This window comes from Rhinolophus ferrumequinum, chromosome 15 (genome assembly GCF_004115265.2).
Source record: "Rhinolophus ferrumequinum isolate MPI-CBG mRhiFer1 chromosome 15, mRhiFer1_v1.p, whole genome shotgun sequence".
Taxonomy (NCBI): domain Eukaryota; kingdom Metazoa; phylum Chordata; class Mammalia; order Chiroptera; family Rhinolophidae; genus Rhinolophus; species Rhinolophus ferrumequinum.
In genome coordinates this window covers 36,299,125-36,323,552 of record NC_046298.1, presented here as the reverse complement: position 1 = coordinate 36,323,552, position 24,428 = coordinate 36,299,125, and the positions used below count along the sequence as shown (strand labels likewise).

The following is a 24,428-nucleotide window of genomic DNA, read 5'->3' as shown; positions in this document are numbered from 1 at the left end:
GGCGGGGCGGGTTCGGTGGCTCCCGGCGACGACCAAAGTGTGGCTGCAGACCGTGCAAAACTCAACGGGGCTGGACAGCCATGCCCAAGTACTGCTGGGCTCCGAACTGCTCCAACACTGCCGGCCGACTGGGCGCCGACAACCGCCCTGTGAGCTTCTACAAGTGAGCGCAAGTGCGGGGCGGGGCGTGCAGGGAGGCGGGGCCTGTAGGGGGCGGGGCCCGATAATAAATGCAGCTGTTCTCGCACCTGGTCCAGCTTTCAGGCCTCTAGAGCAGGGTTAGCAGGGTGAAGAGACGGTATTTTCAGCATTTCATCAGTAAGCATCGCACATACAAAGGTGCTAATATGGGAAATAGGCAGAGAACGGGGCGAGCGGAAAACGGGGAGTGCTGTGTAGGGAGAAGTGAGGTTGGTCCAGGCTTTGTAAGAGCCTACAACTGCCCAAGGGCCAGCTCCACGAATTTGAGCCATCTCAAACTCAAAACTTCGGAAACCAAATTCCTGATCTTGCCTCCTCCCAAACCTTCCACAACCTTTCCTATCTTAGTTAATAGCTTACTCCAACCTTCCTGTAGTTCAGGCTAGAAACCTTAAAATCATCCTTACCTATTCTCTTTCCCCACACTTGAGAAAGTAAAAATTAGTTTGAACTGTAAAAAAATCGGCCTTCCCATTTATTTGGCTGTAATAATAGACAGGGGAAAAAGCCAGATGAAGAGTTAATAGGAAAAAAATATTTCTATATTTTTCTCAGGGACATGCTGCAGATGTAAAGTGACACAACTTCCCTTCTTTGAGTGACTACTGCTTTCTTACTCACTAGGAAACTTTATTCTCTAAAATCATAGACTATCACAAACTTTGCTGTTTGAAGTTATATCAGTAAGAATTGAACATCTCACTTATAACGCCTGGAGGAGTTAAGTCACTTTGACATAGAGAAGCAGCCTCGATTTACAATCCAGGTGCAGAGCTTCAGGTAAGGCGTTGCTGGACACAGTGTTCCACAACTATATACACTTGATTGCTTCCTGGTGGACAGGACCTTGGGCCCACTTCACAATCCAGACTTAATATTGATCCCTCTGCGCACAGTTCTACTTTGCTTTGAGCCTATCCACTTTTATTTATATCTCATCTAAGTTTCACCCTTTCCCCAAACCCAAATAATACTTCTGTTGTTTTCCTTTGTTTGGTGAGACTGCCAACATGCAGTCACAGGGATCTGATAAACACCTGAGACAGATCACGGTCCTCCTCTCTGCTCAGATCCCTCCCCTGGCTCCCACTTCACGCTATAAAAGACAAGAAGATGAGGCTGGAGCAGGCAGGAAGCAGGCCTATTAAGCCCTACAGGAACTGGATCCCCAATATCTGTATGACCTCATGTCCCTCCTGCCCCTTACTCTGCTCCAGTGTCATTGGCCTACTCGATGCTCTTCTAGCACTCCAGGCACATTGTTGCCCTAAGGCCTTTGCCTGTGCTGTGCCTTCTGTGTGGAAAATTCTTCCCTTTATGACCATCACTCTATGTAAAATGATAACCCTCTCCCAGATCCATACATATTCTCCCTATCTGCCTCCTGCTCTATTTTTCCCTTTACACTTATCACTGTTTGGCAAGCCACCTATTTGATGTATTCATTTATTGTCTTCCTCCACTAGAATGTCAGCTCCATGAAGGTAGGGATTTTTGTCTGTCTTATTCTCTGTTGTGTCCCTCTGCACCAAGAACTGTGCCTGGCACATAGAGGGTGCTCAGTAAATATTTGTTGGATGAATTCAATGAATGCATTTCAGATGGACTCCCCAGGAAACCCAACAGTACAAATGCCTTGAGGGACCCTGGTACAGGGTAGGAGGATTGCATATGAGTCTTTAAACCTAAATCACTGTGTCCAGACTTGCTTTTTAAAATATATCATTCTGGCACCATTTGTTAATTCAGCAACTCTGAGTGTCTCCCTGGAGAAAGCAAGCTCCTGCAGGACACAAAGGACCCTGACAGATTTTGTTCCTGCCCTGACAGAGCTCATGGAAAGGTGAGGGGTCAAAATTGAAGAAATGAATACACAATCTGGACATCATCCATAAGCCTTTCTTTTCTTTAGCACCATTGCCCCCAATTTAGTCCATTATCCCATCCTTTTACTCTACCCTTTGGACACATTCCCATCCTGCAAAAATCACAACAAAACCCCTAACACCTTGGCAACGCAGTTATAAACACAAATAGGAAACTCCTAACTAAACTAGTAGGAAATAAGGAAAATAAAAACACTTTCCCAGTCTGACCACTTCTTGTCACCTCTGCTGTCACAGCATAGTTCAGTCTGCCATCATCTCTTAACGAAACACTGTGATAACTGCTTGCTGGTTTCCCTGCTTCCACTCTTGCCTCCCTTACAACAACAACTTAGACGCACTCACTGTATGCCAGGCACTATTCTAAGTGTTTCACATATAATAGGAAGGAGAACAATGATAACGATACATAGTAGCCAGATGACTTTATAAAAATCAATTTATGTCTGTGTTATTTAAGTCCCACCAATGACTGTCAGGCTGTTCCTCACACAGGCTAGTCCATTTCCACCTCAAGGCCCACCCCTGAGTCAGTTTTACAGAAGTCACTTAGCTAATAGTTGGGTGAAGAGCAGTTTCTAAAGGAGATTCAGGAGAGGGCATGGATGCTACGTAGGAACAAGGTGAAACATATCAGGGAAAGTGGCTGCCAGGGAATAACTTAAACTGCCCAGCAGCCAAAGGAAACATTAGTTCTGTTTTAGGCCCTTCAAGAACAAGTGACAGTCATCTCTAATCAGGGGGTATCATTTAGGAATTGTATCTGGTTGGCAGTAACAGAGTCCTGAAATAATAGTGGCTTAAACAAACGGGGTATGTAGAAATCAGCATGGTTAAGTTATGTTGTAGTAACAAACTCACAAAATCTCAGTGACTACTACAACAAAGGTTTATTTCTTGCTCACACTATGCCCTTTACAGGTCATTTGTAGCCCTACTCTATACTATCTTAATTGTGGACTCAGGCTGAAGAAGCCGCCCCTATGTGGAATATTGCTAGGGAGAAGAGCAAGTGGGGAGAATCACCCAATGGCTCCTGGTAAATTGTATATTTAGAAATGACCCACGTCAGTTGCACTCTGTCGGCCAAAATAAGTTTATGGTAAGCCTGCTCCTCACCCAACTCTTAGCTAAGTGGCTTGTGCAAGACTGACTCAGGCATGGGCCTTGAGATGGAAATGAACTAGCCTTTGTGAGGAAAAGCCTGACAGCCATTGGTGCAACTTAACACACAGACATAAACTGATTTTTATAAAGTCATCTGGCTACTATGTACAGTTGCCATAGGGTCTATGAACAGGGTCAGTGGAGTGGAAATGTGTAATTTTCAAATGGGGATGGGAGCAAATATTTTGAATAATACTACAGTCTACCTACCACAGGGTTGATTTTTCTCTCATATAAAACAAGTACAGAGATTGGCAGACCATCACTGGTGTAGAGGCTTTCACAGTCATCAGGGATGAGGGTCCTGTCTTCCTGCTCTATCATCTTAGCAGGTAGCTTCCATTCAAGATGGCTGCCAGTGCCCCAGCCATTGTGCCCTACCATTCCTGGTAGGAAGAAAAGGAAAGGGAAGAAGAGCAAAAGGGACTCAACTCTAAACTGAGTCAGTCCCCTTTACAAAGTCTTCCCAGAAACCCCACCCAGTGTTGGGTTCTTTGTCATTGATCACCCCCAACTGCAAAGGAGGCTGGGAAATGTAGTCTTTTAGCTGAGCATTTAATCACCCTGAAGAAATTTTGAGTTAACATTACTAAGGAAGGAAAGATCTTCTAGCACTGTATGCCACTTCATGCTCTAGATAAGATGACCAACAAGACCGAGGCTGAAGGGACTGCAGCCGCTGTGGGCCCTGCTATTCTGGTCTTTGGGTGCCACAGCTCTTCTCTGAATCAGCCCTTCTGTCGTCTTTCACCAGCTGCCCCCCACCTGCCCTCTCTGTCTCCCTTTTGCCTGAGAATTCTTGCTCTGGCCCCCATTTCTGTCCATCCCATCCACCTCATTCCCACTGGTGACCTCTTTAGGTTTTTTTTGTGTCCTTCCCAGTGTTTCTTTATGCAAATACAAGCAAATCTGAATATATGTTTTTATTTCCCCCTTTATTACTGTACTAGTTTCCTGTGGCTGCTATAACAAACTTGGTGGCTTAAAACAGGAATTATTCTCTCAGTCTATACCAGTTTTACTGGGCCAAAATCAAGGGGTTAGCAGGGCTGCAGTCCCTGGGAGACTCTAGAGAAGAATCTGTTCCTTGCTTCTTCCAGTTTCTGGTGTCTGCTGGCATTCCTTGGCTTGTGGGTACATCTCTCCAATCTCTGCCTTCATGGTCACATCACCTTCTCTTTTGTCTGGTAATTTCTTCTGCCTTCCTCTTATGAGGATACTTGTGATTGCATTTTAGGCCAACCTGGATGATCTAGGATAATTTCCCCATCTCAAGATCCTTAACTTAATCCAATCTTTTGTCGTAAAATGTAATATTACATTTGCAGGTTCCAGGGACATAGATTTTTTTTTTTGTATTATTGGGGAAGGGGAACAGGAATTTTATTGGGGAACAGTGTGTACTTCCAGGACTTTTTTCCAAGTCAAGTTGTTGTTCTTTCAATCTTAGTTGTGGAGGGCACAGCTCAGCTCCAGGTCCAGTTGCCATTGCTAGTTGCAGGGGGCGCAGCCCACCATCCCTTGCGGGAGTCCAAGTGACAACCTTGTGGTTGAAAGGATGCGCTCCAACCAACTGAGCCATCCGGGAGGCAGCTCAGTTCAAGGTGCCGTGTTCAATCTTAGTTGCAGGGGGCGCAGCCCACCATCCCTTGCGGGCCTTGCAGGAGGCGTTAAACTGGCAACCCTGTGGTTGCCTTACCCACTGGCCCCTGTGGGAATCCAACTGGCAGCCTTTGAAGTTAGGAGCACAGAACTCCAACCACTTGAGCCACCAGGCCGGCCCCGGGACATAGATCTTTTGAGACCATTATTCATCCTACCACAATAACTAAAAGCTGACATACTCTATCTGAAACCTTGCTTTTTTCCCAAAATATATGCCTAACAATAGCATGTCAGTTACTAGAGTGCCTCCACAGTCTATTTTAGAGTTGTATGGTACTCTTTTGTGTACATGTGGCTAAGTTTATTTACCCTGTCTCCCTATAGATGGTATTGTCCCCCACTCTCTAACACTCCTTACTCTTCCTTTTTAACAAAAAGAGAGCAGGCCTCATAGCCCTCAGCAAGTAAAGGTATCCACGTGTTTTTGTGGTTCACTTCTATTTATGAAATTGATACTGGTTGTTCATTTGCAATTTGGTGTAAAGTTTCTCTCTTAGGTATCTTTAACCAATTTTAAGAAAAATATTAAGTAAATAATGTCACAGATGTGGAAGACATTGTGAGGGTGGGATGTGGATGACTGACTATAATAGTTATGCTACATTACAAACTATTTCAAAATTTAGCAACTTAAAATAAACTTTTAATGTCTCAGTTTCTGGGAGCAGCCACAGGACAAAATGGCCAGAACTTAATCATGTGGCCACCCCTGACTGTAAATGAAGCTAGGAAAGGAGGTCTTTATTGTGGATAGCCTTGAGGCCAGGTAAATAGAAAGTGTATTGCTTTACAGACGTTAGGCACAAGTGGCACCAGGACAGAGGAGTAGTGGGGCGCCCCTAGAGGGTGCCTTCTCAGATAATCCCCACCCACTCCCACTACGAAAGCTTTAATTTAGTTCATTTCTTTTAAAAACACTTCTTTTAATTTTAATTTTTAATTATGGTAAAATACACATAAAAATCTGCCATCTTCACCATTTTTAACTACAATTCTGTAGTATTCGGTATATTCACATTGTTGTGCAACCAGGACTTTTTTATATTGCCAAATGGAAACTGTCCCCATTGAACAACTCCCTGTTTCCCCCTCTCCCCAGTCCCTGGCAACCACCATTCTACTTCTGTTTCCACAAATCTGACTACTCTAAATACTTCATATAAGTGGAATCACAAGTATTTGTTTTTTTGTATGTGTGTGACTGACTAATTTCACTTACCATAATGACCTCAAGGTTCATCCATATTATAGCATGTGTCAGAATTTCCCTCCTTTTTAAGGCTAAATAATATTTAATCGTATGTATATACCATATTTTGCTAATCCATACATATGCTGAGGAACACTTGGGTTTCTTCCATCTTTTGGCTATTGCAAATAATGCTGTTATGAACATGAGTATGCAAATATCTCTTCGAGACCCTGCTTTCAATTCTTTTCAATGCTTTCAATTCCAGAAGTGGAATTGCTGGATCTATGGTAATTCTATTTTTAATTTTTTAAGGAACCACCATATTCTGTTTTTCATAGAGGCTGCTCCATTTTACATTTCCACCAACAGTGCACAAGGTTCCAGTTTCAGTACATCTTTGTCAACACTTGTTATTTTCTGTTTTTTATTTTATAGTAGCCATTCCAGTGGTTATGAGTTGATATCTTGTGGTTTTGATTGGCATTTTCCTAATGATTAGTGATGTTGAGCATCTTTGCATATGCTGGTTGGCCATTTGTATTTCTTTGGAGAAATGTCTATTCAAGTTCTTTGTCCATTCTTTAATCAGGTTGTTTGATTTTTATAGTTGTTGAGTTATTTAAAAACTGTTGAATAGGTGCTTTCGAGCATACACAAAAAATAGAGTTGTATAAATGAATCCTCACGTATCCATCACTCAGCTTCACCAGTTGTCAACATTTTGCCAATCTTTTTCATCCACCTTTCTCCCACATATAAATTCCAGACACTAGGTCTTTTACCCATGAATATTTCAGAATCTTTTTGTAACAGATGATTATTTAAAAAAAAATACATCAATACAATTATCACACCTAGCAAAATTAATTTCTTGCAATTATCTGATATCCAATTCATGTTCAATTTTCCCCAACTATGTTATAATGTCTTTTTACAGAGTGGTTTGTAAAAAGAGCGAGGTTCACATCATGCATTTGGGTTGATGTTTCTTAAATGTCTTTTAATCTATAACCTCCCCACCATGAATGCAGAATCTGCCACAGTGTAGATCTGTCCAGTTTTGTAAACTGCTCCCTCAGGTTCCTGTGGAGGAACAAACTGAGTGGGGGGGGAGGTGGCTGTGGGAGGGAGAACAGGAAGGAGACTGCTGCAAAAACCCAGGTAGGAGAGGGTAGAGGCTGGATGAGAGGGGCAGCGGAAGTGGGAGATGCAGGTTGATGCTGAGTATTTAAAAGATGGATTGAGAGGATGTGACATGGGTGGAAGACAGAGGTTTGAAGCCCAGGGATCTCTGGATGTGACTGTTATCAGGGAGGGGTAGGGTTGGACCTGACATAGCTGACCCCACCACCCGGCAGGTTCCCACTGAAGGATGGCCCCCGGCTGCAGGCCTGGCTGCGGCACATGGGCTGTGAGCACTGGGTGCCCAGTTGCCACCAGCATCTGTGCAGCGAGCACTTCACACCCTCCTGCTTCCAGTGGCGCTGGGGCGTTCGCTACCTGAGGCCGGATGCGGTGCCCTCCATCTTCTCTGGGACACCGCCTGCTAAGGTGAGCGCAAGGAGGTCCCACTGCTGGAGGCTGACTACTTCCCAACGCCCTCCTTCCCCACGTGGGAGTCTGATCCCCAGTCCTGCTCTCCTGAGAGTTCTTCCCTAAACTCTGGCCTTACCTGAGGAAGTCCCCCTTGTAGTCTAACCCACCCCAACCCTCCCCTCCTGAGGAAATTCCCCTGGACTCCCGCCCTGATGTCCACCCCTTCACCCCATGCCTTGTCTTCTAGAGGCAACGGATTCCTCGAAGCAACAAGAAGCCAGGCGTGCCTGCGCCTCCCCAGGAGGCCACGTCCCTGTCCCCAGGTCCAGCCATCACGACACCAGGCCCTGTACACTTGGTGATGCTGGAGCCAGCATCCGGAGACCCCGAGGCCAGGGCCACCATGTTTCTGACCCCCTTGATCATCTCGCCGGCTCCCATAGGGCCGCGCCCTGGAGTCCCCTACCAGCACCCCAGGGCTGGACTGGGCTCAGCGCTGGGAGCGCTGCAGCGGCGGGTGCAGAGGCTGCAGCAGCGCCAGGAACGGCACCAGGCACAGCTGCGGGCTCTAGAAGAGCTGGGGCAGCAGCTGTGCAGGGAGAGCCTGCTGACGCTGGTACGCCGGAACCTGCTGCACTCGGTGAGTGCGACCTGACTGGCCCACACAGCATGTGTGTTTTCCTTTAAGGTAGAGCGCAATATTTAAAAATCAGAACATTTCACCCATGTTTCCAGATTTGTAGCTTTTCTTGAAAAAGAAAACACCAAAAAACAATCTGGTAATACCAAGCAACTATTGGTCAAGGCAGAATATTGGCTGTTCCATTTATTAGTAATATTTAAGGAGCCCTTACTCTCTGCCAGACAGAGTTAATAACTTACTAAAAATTCACTATGATTTTGAGTTTTCCAGATGAAAAAAATTGAGGCACAGAATAATACAGTAACTCACAGAAAGTCAGGTAGCCAGTAAGTTGCAGAGCCAGGATTCAAAGCAGGTCTCTGGCTCCAGAAGAGGCCTGTGCACTCCTGTTGGAGAGTCCCTGCCCGGCCCCTGTAGAGCTTGAGTTTGCAACCCCTCTGCTAGAGTCCCCCACACCCTATCTAAGGCCCTTTTGCCTCTCTATTTTACTGCTGAATATTTTTTTGAGGGGGAAGAGAGTTATCATGTCTTTAAAAATCAAAGTTTGTCCAGGCCTTTTCTCTGCTTAAAACCCCAAGGCCACGCTTGAGATCCTGGCACTTTGGCCTTGCCTGGACAAAAGAGGTGGGAGTGGGGTTCAGAAAGGAGCCCTGACAGTTCCTCTGAGCTAAGGTGTCTCAACCTGACAGCCAGTGGGTTGGACATGGCCCACAGATATTGTTTGTATGACTTCAGAAGTGCTTTAAAATAATTTCTGGTCTTTCCTGAAGGCTCAGCAGATCTAGCAGCACTGGGTTCATATTCCCAGTTAGTAGCAGTCAGCTGGAGCTGCAGTGTGGCTGCCCCTGGAGCTTTATACTTGAGACTGTGGCCTGAATCATACTGGGGCACAAGAGGGCCATACAGTGGGACAAGGACAGAGCTCAGACTCAGGCTGGGGGCTCTTCATGAAGCCTTCCAGGGCTCCTGGCCTTAACGTCTTTCTCTGCCTCCCCTACCCCTACTCGATCCCTGTCTCTCAATCTTCTCCTCTTTCCTCCATTCATCTTTGTCTTCATGCTCTTCAATCTCTGTGTCCTCCCACCTATGTCCCTATTTCCCCATGTCTTTCTTCACTGCATCTTTCTGTGTCCCCCATATCTTATGTCCCTATCTCTCTGCCCCTACATTTATCCTATCCCCATATCTGTCTCTTCATGTCTCTGTCCCCTTTTATCTCTCTGTTTCCCCATACCTCTTTATTCCCCCATGAATGTCTCGCTGGCTGTCACATCTGCTTCCCTGTTTCCCCATATCTCTGCCCACATCTCTCTCTGTTTCCTGACACCCCCTCCCACCTTGGCCTGTCTGTTCCTCATCATTTCTCCCCCACCTTCCTCCTTTCCGCCCCTCACTCCCCTATGTTCTCTATCTCTACCACTTTGCCTGGGACTGCCCAGTTCTCTGGACCTGAGGAATCCCAAGCCTTCACCATCATCTGTGGAGAGCCTGACATAGCTGTGGTCCTTGCCCAAGGTCCTCTACCTCCCACACTGGATGCCACGCCTGAGCTCCTGGATACTCAGACGCCCAGTGCATAAGGACCGGTACAGATAATGTCATCTGACAGACGATAGAAGACAGAGGAAGAGACTGATCGCATAAGGGCTTGGCTCAGCCCCACCACCCATCCTGGGGCATAGCAGGGCCTCCCTCATGGGTCTGGCTCCCACCACTCCCTTCTAGGTACCCCGTGAACCTTAGGGCGTAGGGCCATGGTGGGCCCAAGACCCCCATCAACCCTGATTCCCCTGGGTACCAGGTGCCTGCCCCCCTCAGCTTGAATCTTTGCAGTCAGTAAAACAGCCTCAGAGCAGAACAAGAGTTGTTTGTTTGGACACTTACCTGCTTCTGAAGAGCCCTGCATACCCCTTGCCAAGACTGGTGCTGAGCTGGGGATACAGCAGTGAACACAGCAGACAAAATCCTGTCCTCATGGTGCTCACGTTCTGCTTTAGTAGAAGATGAACTAGTAACCTAATAAACAAGATAATTTCAGATTCTGATAAATGCTGTAAAGACTGAATGAAAATGTAATTGTGTGGGTTGGGGTGGGAGTGGTGAAGAGGAATCTCTAAGGAGATAACGTTTGAGCAGTGACCTGGGTGATGAGAAGGAGCCGGCCTGGAACCATGTGGCCTGGATGTTCCAGGGAGAACAGTCCCTGCGAATGTCCACCATCTAGGGTGTCAGCTGGAGGAGGGCATTGTTGCTATGGAGAAAACTGAAGCAGAGAGGGAAATGAGTGTGGGGGGTGGTCGGGGTGTGTGCAGTTTCAGAGCAGAGGTCTCACTGAAAAGGCACCAATAAGTAAAATTCTAAAAGAGGAAAGATCCCCAGTATCTGGGGAGGAACATTCCAGGCAGAAGGAAAAGCCGACGCATAGGTCCTAGGGTGACGAGGAGCACGGGCGCCAATGTGGCTGGAATGGAGTGACGGGGAGAGTGAGGAGACGATGGTGGAGAGATGATGGGAAAGTTCACACAGGGCCTTGTGGGCTGTGGCTGAGAACATTGGCTTGTACCTGGAGTGAGGTGCAGCAAGCCGATGCCCGAGTCGAGGAGGGCCCTGATGTGATAGGTGCTAGGTCCCTCTGGCTGCATGTAGGGAGCAGGCTGTGGAGGGAAAGGCGGAGCAGGGAGAACAGGGAAGAGGTTGCTGCCATAGTCCAGGTGGGAGAGGATGAAGGATAGACCAAGATGAGGGCCTGGGTGGGGGGGTGAGGAACAAAATTCTGGAAATATTTTGGATATGGAGCTACTGGCCCTGCCTGTTAGGAGGATCAGGGGTAGAAGACAAAGTCACCCAACCCTATTCAGGCTAGGGTTATTGTGGGCAGTGCAGGCCACAGCCAGGCAGGTGTGACAGCCAAGGAAGGCCTGGGTCCTGGGCTGGCCCCAGGCCTTCCTGGGGAAGATAAATGTTCTGAGAGGGTTGGAGGGGTCCATTGGCAGATCTGTCCCCTAGACACTGCTACAGCCATGTAGCGTGGTGACAAAAAGCCCAGACTATAGCCAGGCTGCCTGGTTTCAAGTCTTTGGTCCATCACCTACTTGCTGTGCGCCCTTGGGCAAGTGGCTTAACCTCTCTGGGCGTGGTAAGTGCAGTGTGACAGCTATGTGATGATAATGAAGAAAGCTGATGACCATAGGAATCATCCCTCTGAGACACCCCCTTATATAGGGCAATCGTGGAGAAGGGGCCAGCTCTGAAATCTGAGAGAAAATACCCATCACCACCAACACGGAGATCCCTTCGCTAACTGGACCGGTTTCTAGGCCTACAGGAAGGCTCCATCACGGGCGTGGGGGTGGGGGTCAAAAAGAACTACGCCCACTTTTACATGCCTCTCTTTTTGCCCTGTCTCTGCTTCATCTCTCCCCTTCCGTCTCCGTGCCTCATATCCTTCTTCTTGTCCACGGTTTCTTCCTCTCCGCGCGCTCTGTGTCTATCCTCTTCCCGTGGCTGCCACCAGCCTTTCAATTAATGCGAGCAGCTTCCCAGTATCTCCTCCTCCCCACCCCCGTTCCTCCCCACCGCGCGCCTGGTTAGGGGTAACACCGCGCATGCGCCTTCAGCGCCCCTCCCTCTCCACCCCCATCCCTCGTCGAGTCTGGGCCTCGTCCCCTTCTCTCTGTCTCCCTATCCTCACCCCTCACTTCCCCCGACACTGACACCCCATTATTCCTGTACCCCTAGCATCAGCTTTGGTCTCCAGTCCGGTCTTCCCAAGGTAAGATGGGTAGAGGGGAGGCCCTCGGAGAAGGGGAGGGGCGAAGCATCCTGTATCCTGAGATAAACAAACCCGGGGAGGGGGCGGCCTAGACTCCCGGGATTGGCACGAGAAGAGAAGAATGGGGGGCTGGGCCTGGGGGACGTGATAGGCGCTGGGCTCACATACCAGGGTCCTCTTATGGGTAACAGGCATCCTTATGATTACTCCAAATCCAGAACTGGGAACGTGGGGCCCTGGGAGCTTCTGTAGGCTGAGATCCTGGGGCCTGTGGGGTGCCCTCTCTAGCTGACCTCTGCCTCCAGGATTTGCCTGAAGGCCACCCCCAACTCTGCATCCGCCCCCCCGGGGGCCACCGAGGACCATGACTAAGACAGATCCTGCCCCAATGGCCCCACCGCTCAGGGGGGAGGAGGAAGAAGAGGAAGAGGATGAACCTGTTCCGGAGGCCCCCAGCCCCACCCAGGAGCGACGGCAGAAGCCTGTTGTGCACCCCTCTGCACCTGCCCCTCTCCCAAAGGACTACGGTAACCATCCTCCCCACCCTGGAATCTAGCCTGAAGCCTTGGATGGCTAGGGAGGTTGAGCTGAGCTCTGCTGATGGTGATGGTGGGAGGCTGGGATATTTGAAAGTGGTCACAAGGAGTCCTAGCTGCTGAGTCCTGGATTCTCCCCCCCCCTTTCATTAATTCATCCATTCACCCATTGGAGAATGGAATTGGAATAATCCTAATCTTTGGTTCATGATACATCATTCAATCATTTAGTCATTCGACAAATATTTGTTGAAAGCCTGCTATGGATCTGGCTCTGTGCTAGGAGCTGGGGGCACAGCATTGAGCAAGACAGACCCAGTGTTTGCCCTGAGAGAACTCACAGGCGTCAATAATGACCACCCACAAATAAGTATAAAAATATAAATATATAATTACAAGACATCAGAGTTGTGCTTGCCAAGAACTGAATGTTGCAGGAGCTTTTTAAGACATGGTTCCTCTGAGGAGGTAACATTTGAGGGAGACCTAAGGATGAGTTGGGGGTTAACCAGGGAAGGTTTGGGAGAAAGGGGCCCTAGCAGGATAACCACAAGAATAAAAGCCCTGAGTTAGGAGGGTGTGGAGCTGAGAGTGTGGCCTCTTGGAGAACCTGAAAGTATCTAATCATCCACTAAGCAATATTTACCCATTACTACGACTCTGTGACAAGCTTTATGCTAGGTGATAGAGATTTAATGGTGAACAATCCAGGTATGATCCCTGCTCTCAGGAGAGAAGAGACTGAATAATGAACAGATAAATAAATCATGTAAATTCAGATTAGACTGAGTGCTGTGAACGAAAAGATGGAAATATAATAGAGAATGGCTAGAGGGCAGCAACTTGAGACAGAAAAATCAGGGTGGGTCTTTCTGACTGGTGGCATTGAGACTGAGACCCAGAGCATGAGGCGGAATCAGCCATAGGAGAGCTGGAGAAAGAGTTCCAGGCAGAGAGCAGCAAGTGCAGAAGCCCTGGGGCAGGACTGAGCTTGGAACTGAAAGCTCCTGGAGCTGCAATTAGGCGGTGATCAGAGATGAGATTAGAGGTTGGCCAATGGCTAGATCTGGAAGGGCCTTAAAGGCACAGTGAGGACTTTGGATATATTCTAAGTGTGATGGAGGGAGAGCATTTGAGGCAGTGTTTAAAAGCAGAGGAGTGGCAGATCTGATTTGTATGTTTAAAAGCTCTCTCTGTCCCCAAGGTAGAAAAGGTGGGGCTCGGCTGGAGTTGGGGGTTTTATATAAGAGGGACCTTTTAGAAGACATTGGCTTTGAGGTTCAGAAACTAGGCACTAGGTTCAGAGAAGAGGCATTACCAGGATAAAGCAAGGCATCTGGCTTCTGTGGACATGTCACCACTAGAGGAGGATCAGAGAAGCAACAAGTTGACCTCAGTCTGATACAAAAATAAGAAAGTTACCTGGAGGTCCGGGGCAGCTGGTCCACCCTGGTAAATGGGAAAATCTCCTTTGGAATACACTTGGATATGGCAGGAGTCTTTGGCCTGGTGGGAAGTCAGAGGGTTTAGGCTGCCCCCCACCCCACCCCACCCCACCCACCCCAGGAATACTGCTTGTAGAACAAGCAGGATTGGTCACAGAAGGTGAAGGAATCTGGAAATGTGGCCCATTACAGAGAGAGGGCTAAAGTGGACTCCAAGAGGAACTCATGCATTTGTTTATTAAATCCGTACATTAATTCAGCAGAGATCGACTGAACACCTACTGCATGCCAGGTTTTGTGCTGGGCCTTGGAGATAAGGGAGGAACCAAGGCGGAATGGGAACATAGTATTTGTCCTAGTGAGGGAGACAAGTGAGAACGTAAGAGAAAGAAGAAAAAAGGGCAGAAGAGAAAGAGAGGAAAAGAGGGAGGGAGAAACAGAGGGATGGAGGTGTAAACAAGTTCTATTAAGTAGTGATATGTACTGTGATTAAAAAAACAAAAAAGTGTAGGAGATGGAAAAGGGCAGAGGTGCTGATTTAGACAGGGTGGTGGCGGAGGCCTCTCCGAAGAGGTGACATTTGAGCAAAGACCTGCAAAGCCTTGGGAAGGTCTGCGGGAAGACTATCCCAGGCGAGAAAAGCAGCAAGTGCAAAGTCCCTAAGACAGGAATTTGCCTGGTGTGTTGGAAAGACAGAGGAGGCCAGTGTGGCTGGAGGGGAATCAGTGAGGAGTAAGGGGAAAGAGCAGACAAGGCCAGTTAGTGCAGGGCCTGTGGGCAGTGGTGAGGACTGTGGTCTATATTCTGAATGTGAGCCAGGGCAGGGTTCTGAGCCAAGGTGGGCTGTTTTATGACTGGGGTTTTTAAAGGACACAGGCTGATTCCTGGAGACACCTTCCATGCGGCACTTCCCTGGGCTCTGGATCATTCATCCACCATGCACTGAGTTCCTGCCACGTGCCAGGCTCTGTGCTGGGTGCTGATGTTGCTACAGAGAGCAATTCTCATCAGAGTCTAGTGGAGGGAGATGGAAGTCCCGTTAGGTACCAGCCTGGCTGGCCACAGGTTGGATCCTAACCATGCGTACATTTTATGTGGTCTGCCCAGCATTGAAAAATTGGGGAGATTTTTCTTAAAAACTAGGATTTCTGGGTTTTATTAGGATTATTTTTTACTCTGGAGATTTAGCCAACCATTTTTTACTCTGGAGATTTAGCCCTTACTCTGCCAGAGCAACAGTGGGTTAGAGCTATAGCAGCCTCCTTGGGCACGCAGACTCGAGGATGCTACACTCCTTACCACACTCTTCTTTCGAGGGGTGGTGTTTGCTCTTTACGGGAATTGCCCAATCTGCCAATTTTTCAAGACATACTGGGCATCCAGATTTTTATGTGAAAACTGCTGACTTTGAAACCTCATGCTGGCCGCATAGAATATACCTGTGGCCTACGTACCACTACGTGAGACCCTAAATTAGAGAGGGTCTGAAAGGCAAAGATGTAGAGCTCCCCTGCCTCAGGATGGGAGGAGGGGGTCAGCTTGCCTGGGATGACGTTGGACCTCTCGCCACCTCAGCCTTCACTTTCTTCGACCCCAATGACCCGGCGTGCCAGGAGATTCTGTTTGACCCACAGACCACCATCCCTGAGCTGTTCGCCATTGTGCGCCAGTGGGTCCCCCAAGTTCAGCACAAGATTGACGTCATCGGCAATGAGGTAAAAACACTGGGGAAACCAGAGAGGGAGAACATGGGGTCCCTCACATGTTTGGGTAAGCCTCCATGGACCTCTGGTACACTCCTAGATTCTGCGTCGAGGCTGCCATGTGAACGATCGTGATGGGCTGACCGACATGACACTGCTCCATTATGCGTGCAAGGCTGGGGCCCATGGAGTTGGTGAGGGCCCAAACCCCCAAACCACGGGCCCCAAAACCTAGACCCCCCCAGACCCAACAGCCTCAAAACCACCCAGAACCTCTGTCTTCAGGTCCCTATCCTGAACCCGCAGCCTAAGACCCCACAGTACAGCCCCTGAGGCCCAGGGCCTTCCCCAGGCCCTGGGACCACGCTCTGGAGGACAGCACGCAACCTCACCTGGACTGTCACGCAGGGGACCCCGCGGCGGCAGTGCGCCTCTCACAGCAGCTGCTGGTGCTGGGCGCAGACGTAACCCTGCGCAGCCGCTGGACCAACATGAATGCACTGCACTACGCGGCCTATTTCGATGTTCCCGACCTCGTCTGTGTGCTGCTGAAGAGCTCACGGCCACGAGGTGAGGGGTTAAGTCCAGGCTTGGCGGTGGGAGGCAGGACCCAGCAAGAGAGGAGGCCTGGAAACAGAAGGGTACCCAGGGTTTTGGGGCAGGGGACATGGAGTGAAGAAGGAGGGATGCCAAGTGATGGGGCCAAACTGAGGCCTGGCTGGGTGGGGAGAGGGGACCAGATTGAGGAGATACTGGGAGGCCGGAGGCAGGAGGCATGGGAGATGGGGCTCAGTGGTCCACGCCGCAGGGCCTGAGCTGGCTGGGAGGCTCGTGGCCGAGAAGGGAGGGGCAGGGCTCTGCAGGAGGCACTGGGGCCTGCAGGGGGTTAAGAGATGGACTTCTGGAAGCTGGAAGGTAGGGGGATGGCCTGGGTGCCAAGGGCTCTCACCTGAATCTCTCCTCTCGCCCACCACCCAGTGGTGAATTCCACGTGCAGTGACTTCAACCATGGCTCAGCCCTGCACATTGCTGCCTCCAACCTGTGCCTGGGTGCGGCCAAATGTTTGCTGGAGCACGGTGCCAACCCTGCGCTTCGGGTACTGTCACCCTGGCCCAGCTCTGTTATCTTCCTTCTCCTTCCTCCCCACATTTCTTTCTAGGCCAGCAGGCCTTTGCAGAAGATGAGGGGGGCCCTGATCATTTGTGTCTCTGGAAGCTCTCAAAATATTATAAAAATCATCTATACATTCAACAAATGAAATAACAGCTGACATTTACTTAGTGTTCGTGATATGTCAGGCGAACTGTATTATGAGCACTATTTTACAATGGGGAAACTGAGGCAGAGACAGTGAGTGATCTGTCCAGGGTCACCCAGCAAGAAATGTCTTCCAGTCCTGGCTATGTGTCTGTAGACAGCATTTCGAGATCATGAAGAAAGTCTAGTTGAGATCTTTGGTGAATGAGAGGGTTGGACCTCCTCATAAGTCTTCAATATGACTTTGACCTCAACCTATGCATTTCCAGGTCCTGTCCCCTATGCCAATTACTCTGAAGCATTCCAAGCACAGATATCTTGGAGTGATACCTGTGCCCCGTCTCTCCTTTCCCATTGGCTCAGTCGGACCCCTGGCTCAGTACTAGAGGAGCCCATTTTCAATGTTCATCTCTCATATGGCCCCATTCCTGGCCTGGGGGAGACGTATAGCACTTAAGTGTAACTTTCATTCCTTATTGACTCCACCCCTAGTGCCACCCCCAATTACTTGACATCCCCAGCCTGAGGTCTCAGGGATGGACTTCCCTGGGACGTGGTCTGTACCTTAATGCTGCCCCACCCGTTCTTATTCCCATGTTGGCCCAAAGTGTGACCTAGTCCTACCTATGCTTCACCTGGACCTGGGGTCTAGGGGCTTGGGCTCAGTGGGGATGCAGCCTATGCCGCTGAGTCCTCACTCTCTCTCTTCCCATTGGCCCACAGAACCGTAAGGGACAGGTGCCAGCAGAGGTGGTCCCAGACCCCATGGACATGTCCTTGGACAAGGCAGAAGCGGCACTGGTGGCCAAGGAGCTACGGACGCTGCTGGAGGAAGCTGTGCCACTCTCCTGCTCTCTCCCCAAGGTCACACTACCCAACTATGACAACGTCCCAGGCAATCTCATGCTCAGCTCACTGGGCCTGCGCCTGGGAGACCGTGTGCTGCTGGATGGCCAGAAGGTCAGGGACTGGACGGCGTGGGGGAGGGCAGGACTCGGGCCTCATCCCTCAGAGCTGGGTCCTCGGGCAGCGTGTAGACTTGCCCCTTTGTCCTCCCACTCTCCCAGGGATTCACACAGTGTTTATTTCACCTAACAGTTCTGTGAGTGCCTCTTCTGTGCCCCGCCCTGGGCTGAGGTCTCAGTCCAGGGGGAAGAGAGATCCATCAACTGACAGTGACAGTCCAGAGCAGCTGTAGCTATCACGGGGAAGCACAAGCAAAGAGTGATCAGTGCAGCTCTGCTCCATCTGGGTCACCCTGGGCCTTGTCCCCAGTTAGGGCCCACCTCTGCTCCCAGAGTGGTCAGTACTTTGGGAAAAAAGTACAGATCAGAGTGATTGGGGGTGTGATAGGGGATGCATCCATGTGAAGATGAGGAGGAGGGAGCCAGGAGAAGAGTCTCAGGTAGTGGGAGCAGGTAAAAAGGCCCAGAGGGCAGAGAGAATCTTCATCCAGGCATTCCAACTTCGATTCATTTACTTGGGTCCCTCAGGCTCCATGCTGGACCCAGCCAATTCTTGGGAATAAAGGGCTGTGTCAGCCCCAGCCCTGTTCTCATGGAGCTTCATTTCTAATAAGGGAGAAACAGTCAATAAACTAAACCCATAAGATAATTTCACGTAGCAACAAGGGCTTTGAAAACCATTAAGTGCTTGGATTTAGTAAATTGTCCCTGGCTGAGAGTAAAGGTGGTTTTAGCTGGGGTGTTCCAAGAGGACTTCTCTGAGGAGATGATATCTGAGCTGGGATGGGAAGGAGCTTACCCTGAAAAAATAGGGAGACAGAGGAACAGCAGGTACAGAGGCCAGAGGAGGGAAGGAATACTGTGACTGGAGGATAAGTTGGCGCTGTCAGCAGGGGCTGGATCACACCAGACCTGCAGGCCACTGGAAGGAATCTGCATTTTGTTTCTTATACAGTGAGAAATCATAAAAGTCACATTTTGTTTCCTAATCAAGGTTTGTACATGTAGCAACCCCATCTGGAAAGCTTTCTGTACATGATTTAATCAAATCCATGTGACAATTCTGAAAGCAGGATGTCCTCATTTTACAAACCCGAAGACTGTAAGTGGCTCATAGAGGTGAAACCCTTTGTCTGAAAATATGTAATAACCATCCCTGCCTTAGAAAAGCAGGATAACACAGTGGTTATGAGCTCAGGCTCAGGTATTTGCTCGGGCACATCTCACCAGCTCTGGGGCTTGAGGCCAGTGGTTCTGCCTCTCTGGGCATCAGTTTCTTCATCTGTACGATGAAGCTAATAACAGTACCCACCTCGGGGTGGTATGAGGTTTAAATTAGTTAAAATGTGTAAAGTCCCTGGAACAGGGCTCAGTGCATCCTGAGTGCTCTTTTTGTGCCTGGCACTGCTCAGATCTCCCCATCAACCTTCCAAAGTAGGCACTCTCAATTAGCCCATTTCCTAGACAAGGAACTGAGGCTTAGAGAGGTGAAGGAGACTCGCACAATGGTAATAACCACACTCACTGCAGCTAAGCAGCTTTACATATGTTAAAAATGTTTCAGACAGATAGTCAGCCTATGAGGTGGGTTGTTATCCTCATTTTCCAGATGAAAACTGAGACCCAGGAGGTCCCTGGACCAAAGTTAGAAGAGTAATAATAGTCAACACTTACTGATCCCTTACTCAGCATCTGGCCCTGTTCTGAGGGCTTGCATTTCTCTAGAACAGCCCTATCCAATAGACCTTTCTGTGATGATGGAAATGTTTCGTGTCTGTGTTGTCCAGAGAAGTTGCCACAAGCCACATGTGACTATTAAGTACTTCAAATGTGGCTAGTTTGGGAAAATGAAATTTTAACTTAATTTTAGTTAAATTGTCATATCTGACTGGTGGCTATTTACTGCACTTGACAGAGTAGCTCTATAGCAATCCTGTAAGGTGGGCACAATTTTTGTTCCTATTTCACAGGTGAGGACATTGAGGTACGGTGAGGTTAAGCCATACAGCTAGTAAGTGGTGATGTCTGAGCTGAGATTTGAGCCTGGGGCTCCCTCATCCACCTCACCATGCTGCCTGTGTGTGAGTGATCTATCAGGGCCTCCCACAGTCCCTCCAAGCCTGTCTTGTTTCCTCAGACAGGCACGCTGCGGTTCTGCGGGACCACGGAGTTCGCCAGCGGCCAGTGGGTGGGCGTGGAGCTGGATGAACCTGAGGGCAAGAATGATGGCAGTGTTGGGGGTGTCCGGTACTTCATCTGCCCTCCCAAACAGGGTCAGTCCCACCGGGGCCCAAAAGGGGTGGTGATGGGGTCCACTCAGTAGTTCTGATATTGCCGAGTGGGTAATGAGGGTCGGGGGATGGTGGTGGGGCAGAGGCCATAGGGCAGAAATTTGGACAACTCCCAGCCCAGGCTCTGTCCCCCCAGGTCTCTTTGCCTCTGTGTCCAAGATCTCCAAGGCAATAGATGCACCCCCTTCATCTGTCACCTCCACGCCTCGGACTCCCCGGATGGACTTCTCCCGTGTCACAGGCAAAGGCCGCAGGGAACACAGAGGTCAGAGGGGGGGCCCTAGGGGTGAGGAGAGCCAGTCTTGGGGATATTTTGTGGGTAGCCCAAACTCAGTTTCTCCTCAGACCTAAACTCCCTAATTTTAGAGGATGATCTCTGAGTTCCTGACTTTTGTGACCCAATTTCTCCTTTGACTTAGTACTGGCCCCACCCAGTTCTTGGAAGGACCTGTGGGTTTCCCGCTTTCTATGACTTAGTTTCCCCTCAGGCCCAAAAGTTTTCCCCCAGTTTTAGGGAAGAATCTATAGTGTTCTTGGCTTTAGTGATTTGTGTTATCCTCAGACCCATCTCCCTCCTGCATTTTAAAAGGACAATTTCTGGTTTCCTGACTTCTGTCACTCAGTTTTTCCTTTGACCCAAATATCCTCAGCTTTAAGGAAGGATTTTGGGGTTCTCCTGGTTCTTTACTCAGTTTGCCCTCAGGCCTAAAGCCTTCCCCTGCAGTTCTCTGGCAGCTGGGATTGTTTCCTTCCAAGCCCAAAGCCCTGCAATTCTGGGGAAGGCTCTGGAGTTCCCTTGATTGGAGCCAGGACAGAGTTTCTGCCTTGGGGCTTTCTGATGGCATGAGGTCCCCAGGGCTGGTGTCTGGGAGCCCCACCCCCACCCCCGTACCCTCCACCCCCAGGCAAGAAGAAGCCCCCATCATCCCCGTCTCTGGGCAGCCTGCAGCAGCGCGAGGGAGCCAAGGCTGAGGTTGGAGACCAAGTCCTTGTAGCAGGCCAGAAGCAAGGGGTTGTGCGCTTCTACGGAAAGACAGACTTTGCCCCAGGTGAGGATGGGAATCTGGGCTGTGGGGCAGACAGGGCCTAGAGTCATCCTGACACTCTCTTGCTGCAGGTTACTGGTATGGCATTGAGCTAGACCAGCCCACAGGCAAGCACGATGGCTCTGTCTTCGGTGTCCGATACTTCACCTGCCCCCCAAAGCATGGAGTCTTTGCACCAGCGTCCCGAATTCAGAGGTGAGCCCAAAATCTGACCTTAACCCAAGGTATCCCCCAGAACCCTGATCCCCCTCAGATGTCTCCTCCCCTTGGACCAGCAGGACAGTGTGGATACCTACCCCCACACGTGAGCTCTTTCCATGTGGGCTCCTGGCCTCCTGGCCCCCAGCTCCATGTCAGACCCTGGCTTCTGGCACTGACTCCTCCCACCCATGTCTCCCCAGGATTGGTGGATCCACTGACCCCCCTGGGGATAATGTCGGAGCCAAAAAAGTACATCAAGTGACAAGTGAGTTGAGGGCTGCTGTGTGGGGAGGAGTGTGGGTACGGGGGTAGGAAGAAGGGTCATGCTATATGCTAGTGACATGATCCCCAGTATTTAACTGGGGCCACAGGATCCAGGACACTGATGAAACAGAATCCCAAAGAGGATAGGTGCTTTGGGATATGGGGTATTAATGACAAGGCTCTGGGCAGGCACAGAGCCCCTGGGTAGGTACTGGGGGACACAGAATAGTATTGACAAAAGAGGTCCGGATGGGTATTGGGAACGTCGGGTTCAGAAGCTTGGGTGGGTATTGAGGGCACAGGTAGGTCTATCATCACCTCACCTGAGACCCTGCCCTCCACTTCAGTGACGCAGCCCAAACGCACCTTCACGACAGTCCGGACCCCAAAGGACATCGCATCAGAGAACTCAATCTCCAGGTTCGTAGCCAACCCCTGGCCCCCTCTTCTGTGGGATATTTAGGAAGAGGCTTCCATAGGCCATTGGTCACAAGGGTCTGGAGCTCTGGTTGGGGCTGAAAATAGAGGTTAGGAAAACGTGTGACTAGTCAGCTTACCCAGAAACAGTCTTTAAGGATTGAGGCCCCACATTGAATTCTGGAGAATTCAACCTTTAAGGGGCAGGTAGAGGAAGGAGAATACCTTCTACCTGCCCCTTAAAGGGAGCCTGAGAAGGCACAGCCAGAGAGGGAGAGGCAGAATCCAGCAAGGCCGAATCCCAAACTTTTGGGGAAGAGCTGAGGGAGATAGATAGTCCAGATGTCCCTGCCCCTGCATCGGGGTGACACAGTTCTCCTTTCCAGATTGCTCTTCTGCTGCTGGTTTCCCTGGATGCTGAGGGCGGAGATGCAGTCTTAGAGGCCCTGGACGCCTGACAAAGAGACACAGCCCCCTCTAGCATTTCCTGACACAAGGAGCCCCCAAGTCACCCTGAGATAGATATTCCCAGTAACACATTCAGAATAGAGATCCCCCATTAGCCAGTCCTCGATCACTGAGGTCCCATTATTATCAGATTCCCCCATGAAAACCCCCCAAATACAGACCCGATGTTACCCAGAAAGATTCCCTGAGTGTAGCACCTTCAGGCTAGTCCCCCCCCCTCAGAGCAGAGCCCCCATTAACAGATTTCCACATCACCCCAAATGAAGGTGACCTCCACATAACGCTACATAGCAGAACATTCCTGAGTCACTCATCACTGGATAAAAACTCTCCCATCAAGTCCCCTTGAAATAAACAGATCACACCTCCAGAGCAACAGAGTTACAGACCTTTATGTCACTATCCCACATTTAACATCAGCCCCCTCGAGATGTTGTGATCCCCCATGGTCACTCCAAAACCCTTATACTGCAATCAGAGACCCCCCTCCATTAACAAAGATCCCTGTTCTAACCCTTGAAGAAGAGACTCGCATTAACCAGCCCACTGTCACCTCCAATTTATAGACACCACAATAGTCCTGGAAGTGCTAATTTCAGGACCCCCAAGCCTCCTACCCTCTGCACCCTCAACAAACCCCCAGTGCCTTGTATGAAGCCCACCCCACACGGCCCACAGCTCCTGTGCTGGCCAGGTTCCCAGAAAATTGTCTATTTTTTAAGTAATGATTTCCCCCTCTGGGGGACCCCAAAATTTGGAGACCCCATTCTGAGACTGGGGATCCCAAACTCCAGGGTACACGTCCCAAGCTCCCCTGTGCCCCTAAGTCCTACAGCCTTTAGAAGACCCCAAGGCCCTAATTCCCAGGACCCCCAAACCATGGAATCCCCAAATCCCCAGGGAATCCCAATATTAAAAATCCAGTCCCAAGTCCCCAGGAAACACATCATGGAGGTCCTTGTGCCTGGGATGGAGGAGACTGCGGTCAGGATATGCATCCCGGGCTCCCACAGCACCTCAAGCCCTATTCATAGGCACCAGTAGACCCCAAACAGGAATGCTCATCCCTGAAAACTGGAGGACCTCAATGCCCTGAGTCATTGATCTCAAGACACCCAAATCCAAGAGCCCTAGCCCCAAGAGAACCCCAAATCCTAAAACCTCCATTTCTAATACATGAAAGACCCCAAGGCCTTGAGGGGAATCCCAAATCCTGGAGCCCCCATTTCAATCTACGTTCTGGTCACAGGTCCAAAACACCAAATCTGAGTCACTGGCCCCAAAGGACCTCACCCAGGCCAGACCAACAGCCTGGGGGAGACCCTGAAGGCCCAAGAGTCCAGGGCGAACCTGGAGCCCTGACTATCAAGGACAGCTCACGACTGCCCCTTCACTGCATGTCCCTGAACTCAGCATGACCCCTGCTCCCTTCAATAAAGACGTTTCTATGGCTTTTCTGTGTCAGGCCAGTGTTTGGGGAGTTACGGCCCTGCCTCCCTAACCTTTGTCGAGGGAGGATGGGAGAGGAAATCTTCAATCTCGTTTCCCTGCTGCTCGGGCATAGGATGGTCTAGCCTGCGGGAAGTGCTCACAGTCTTGCCTCCTTCCTGCGGTCGCCACGGCTGCCCTTCCTATCTGGGCCAACTCCGCAGTATGGACAGGTTCCGTTCTGAAGCTCTGATTGGTCGGTGGCAACAGAAAACGTCTCCGAAAAGTCCCCAGTGGCTCAGAGGCCCTGAGGTACAGCCTATCACGGAACGAGGGTGAAGGGA

The 24,428-nt window shown here is 49.9% G+C and overlaps 2 protein-coding genes across 5 annotated transcripts; both read left to right on the top strand.

The window, feature by feature from the left end:
* The first annotated feature begins 23 nt into the window (after window positions 1–23).
* On the top strand, window positions 24–10,473 carry THAP8 (THAP domain containing 8). 3 transcript variants are annotated; one of them, XM_033128537.1, is made up of 4 exons: window positions 24–149; window positions 7,470–7,662; window positions 7,895–8,287; window positions 9,730–10,473. In XM_033128537.1, the coding sequence occupies exons 2-4, from the start codon at window positions 7,516–7,518 to the stop codon at window positions 9,868–9,870; spliced, it is 681 nt and encodes a 226-aa protein (XP_032984428.1). In that variant the 5' UTR covers window positions 24–149; window positions 7,470–7,515; the 3' UTR covers window positions 9,871–10,473. The 3 variants fall into 3 exon arrangements, with proteins under 3 accessions (XP_032984428.1, XP_032984427.1, XP_032984426.1); XM_033128536.1 differs by having other exon boundaries at window positions 31–163; window positions 9,806–10,472; XM_033128535.1 differs by having other exon boundaries at window positions 31–163; window positions 9,730–10,466.
* Window positions 10,474–11,898: 1,425 nt separating this feature from the next.
* Window positions 11,899–24,108, top strand: CLIP3 (CAP-Gly domain containing linker protein 3). 2 transcript variants are annotated; one of them, XM_033128451.1, is made up of 14 exons: window positions 11,899–12,062; window positions 12,368–12,589; window positions 15,619–15,758; window positions 15,847–15,940; window positions 16,155–16,316; window positions 16,725–16,843; window positions 17,728–17,964; window positions 20,107–20,242; window positions 20,397–20,525; window positions 21,166–21,309; window positions 21,378–21,501; window positions 21,708–21,772; window positions 22,119–22,191; window positions 22,575–24,108. In XM_033128451.1, exons 2-14 carry the CDS (start codon window positions 12,427–12,429, stop codon window positions 22,627–22,629), a joined length of 1,641 nt encoding a protein of 546 aa, XP_032984342.1. In that variant the 5' UTR covers window positions 11,899–12,062; window positions 12,368–12,426; the 3' UTR covers window positions 22,630–24,108. The 2 variants fall into 2 exon arrangements, with proteins under 2 accessions (XP_032984342.1, XP_032984343.1); XM_033128452.1 differs by having other exon boundaries at window positions 12,351–12,589.
* The last annotated feature ends 320 nt before the right edge of the window (window positions 24,109–24,428 follow it).

Excerpts from the sequence above, each read along its gene's own strand:
- THAP8 (XM_033128535.1), top strand. The coding sequence starts at position 81 with ATGCCCAAGTACTGCTGGGCTCCGAACTGCTCCAACACTGCCGGCCGA. Across the intron at positions 164-7,469 it reads CGCCCTGTGAGCTTCTACAA|GTTCCCACTGAAGGATGGCC; the intron begins GTGAGCGCAAGT and ends ACCACCCGGCAG. Across the intron at positions 7,663-7,894 it reads CTGGGACACCGCCTGCTAAG|AGGCAACGGATTCCTCGAAG; the intron begins GTGAGCGCAAGG and ends CTTGTCTTCTAG.
- CLIP3 (XM_033128451.1), top strand. The coding sequence starts at position 12,427 with ATGACTAAGACAGATCCTGCCCCAATGGCCCCACCGCTCAGGGGGGAG. Across the intron at positions 16,844-17,727 it reads GTGCCAACCCTGCGCTTCGG|AACCGTAAGGGACAGGTGCC; the intron begins GTACTGTCACCC and ends ATTGGCCCACAG. Across the intron at positions 20,243-20,396 it reads CATCTGCCCTCCCAAACAGG|GTCTCTTTGCCTCTGTGTCC; the intron begins GTCAGTCCCACC and ends CTGTCCCCCCAG.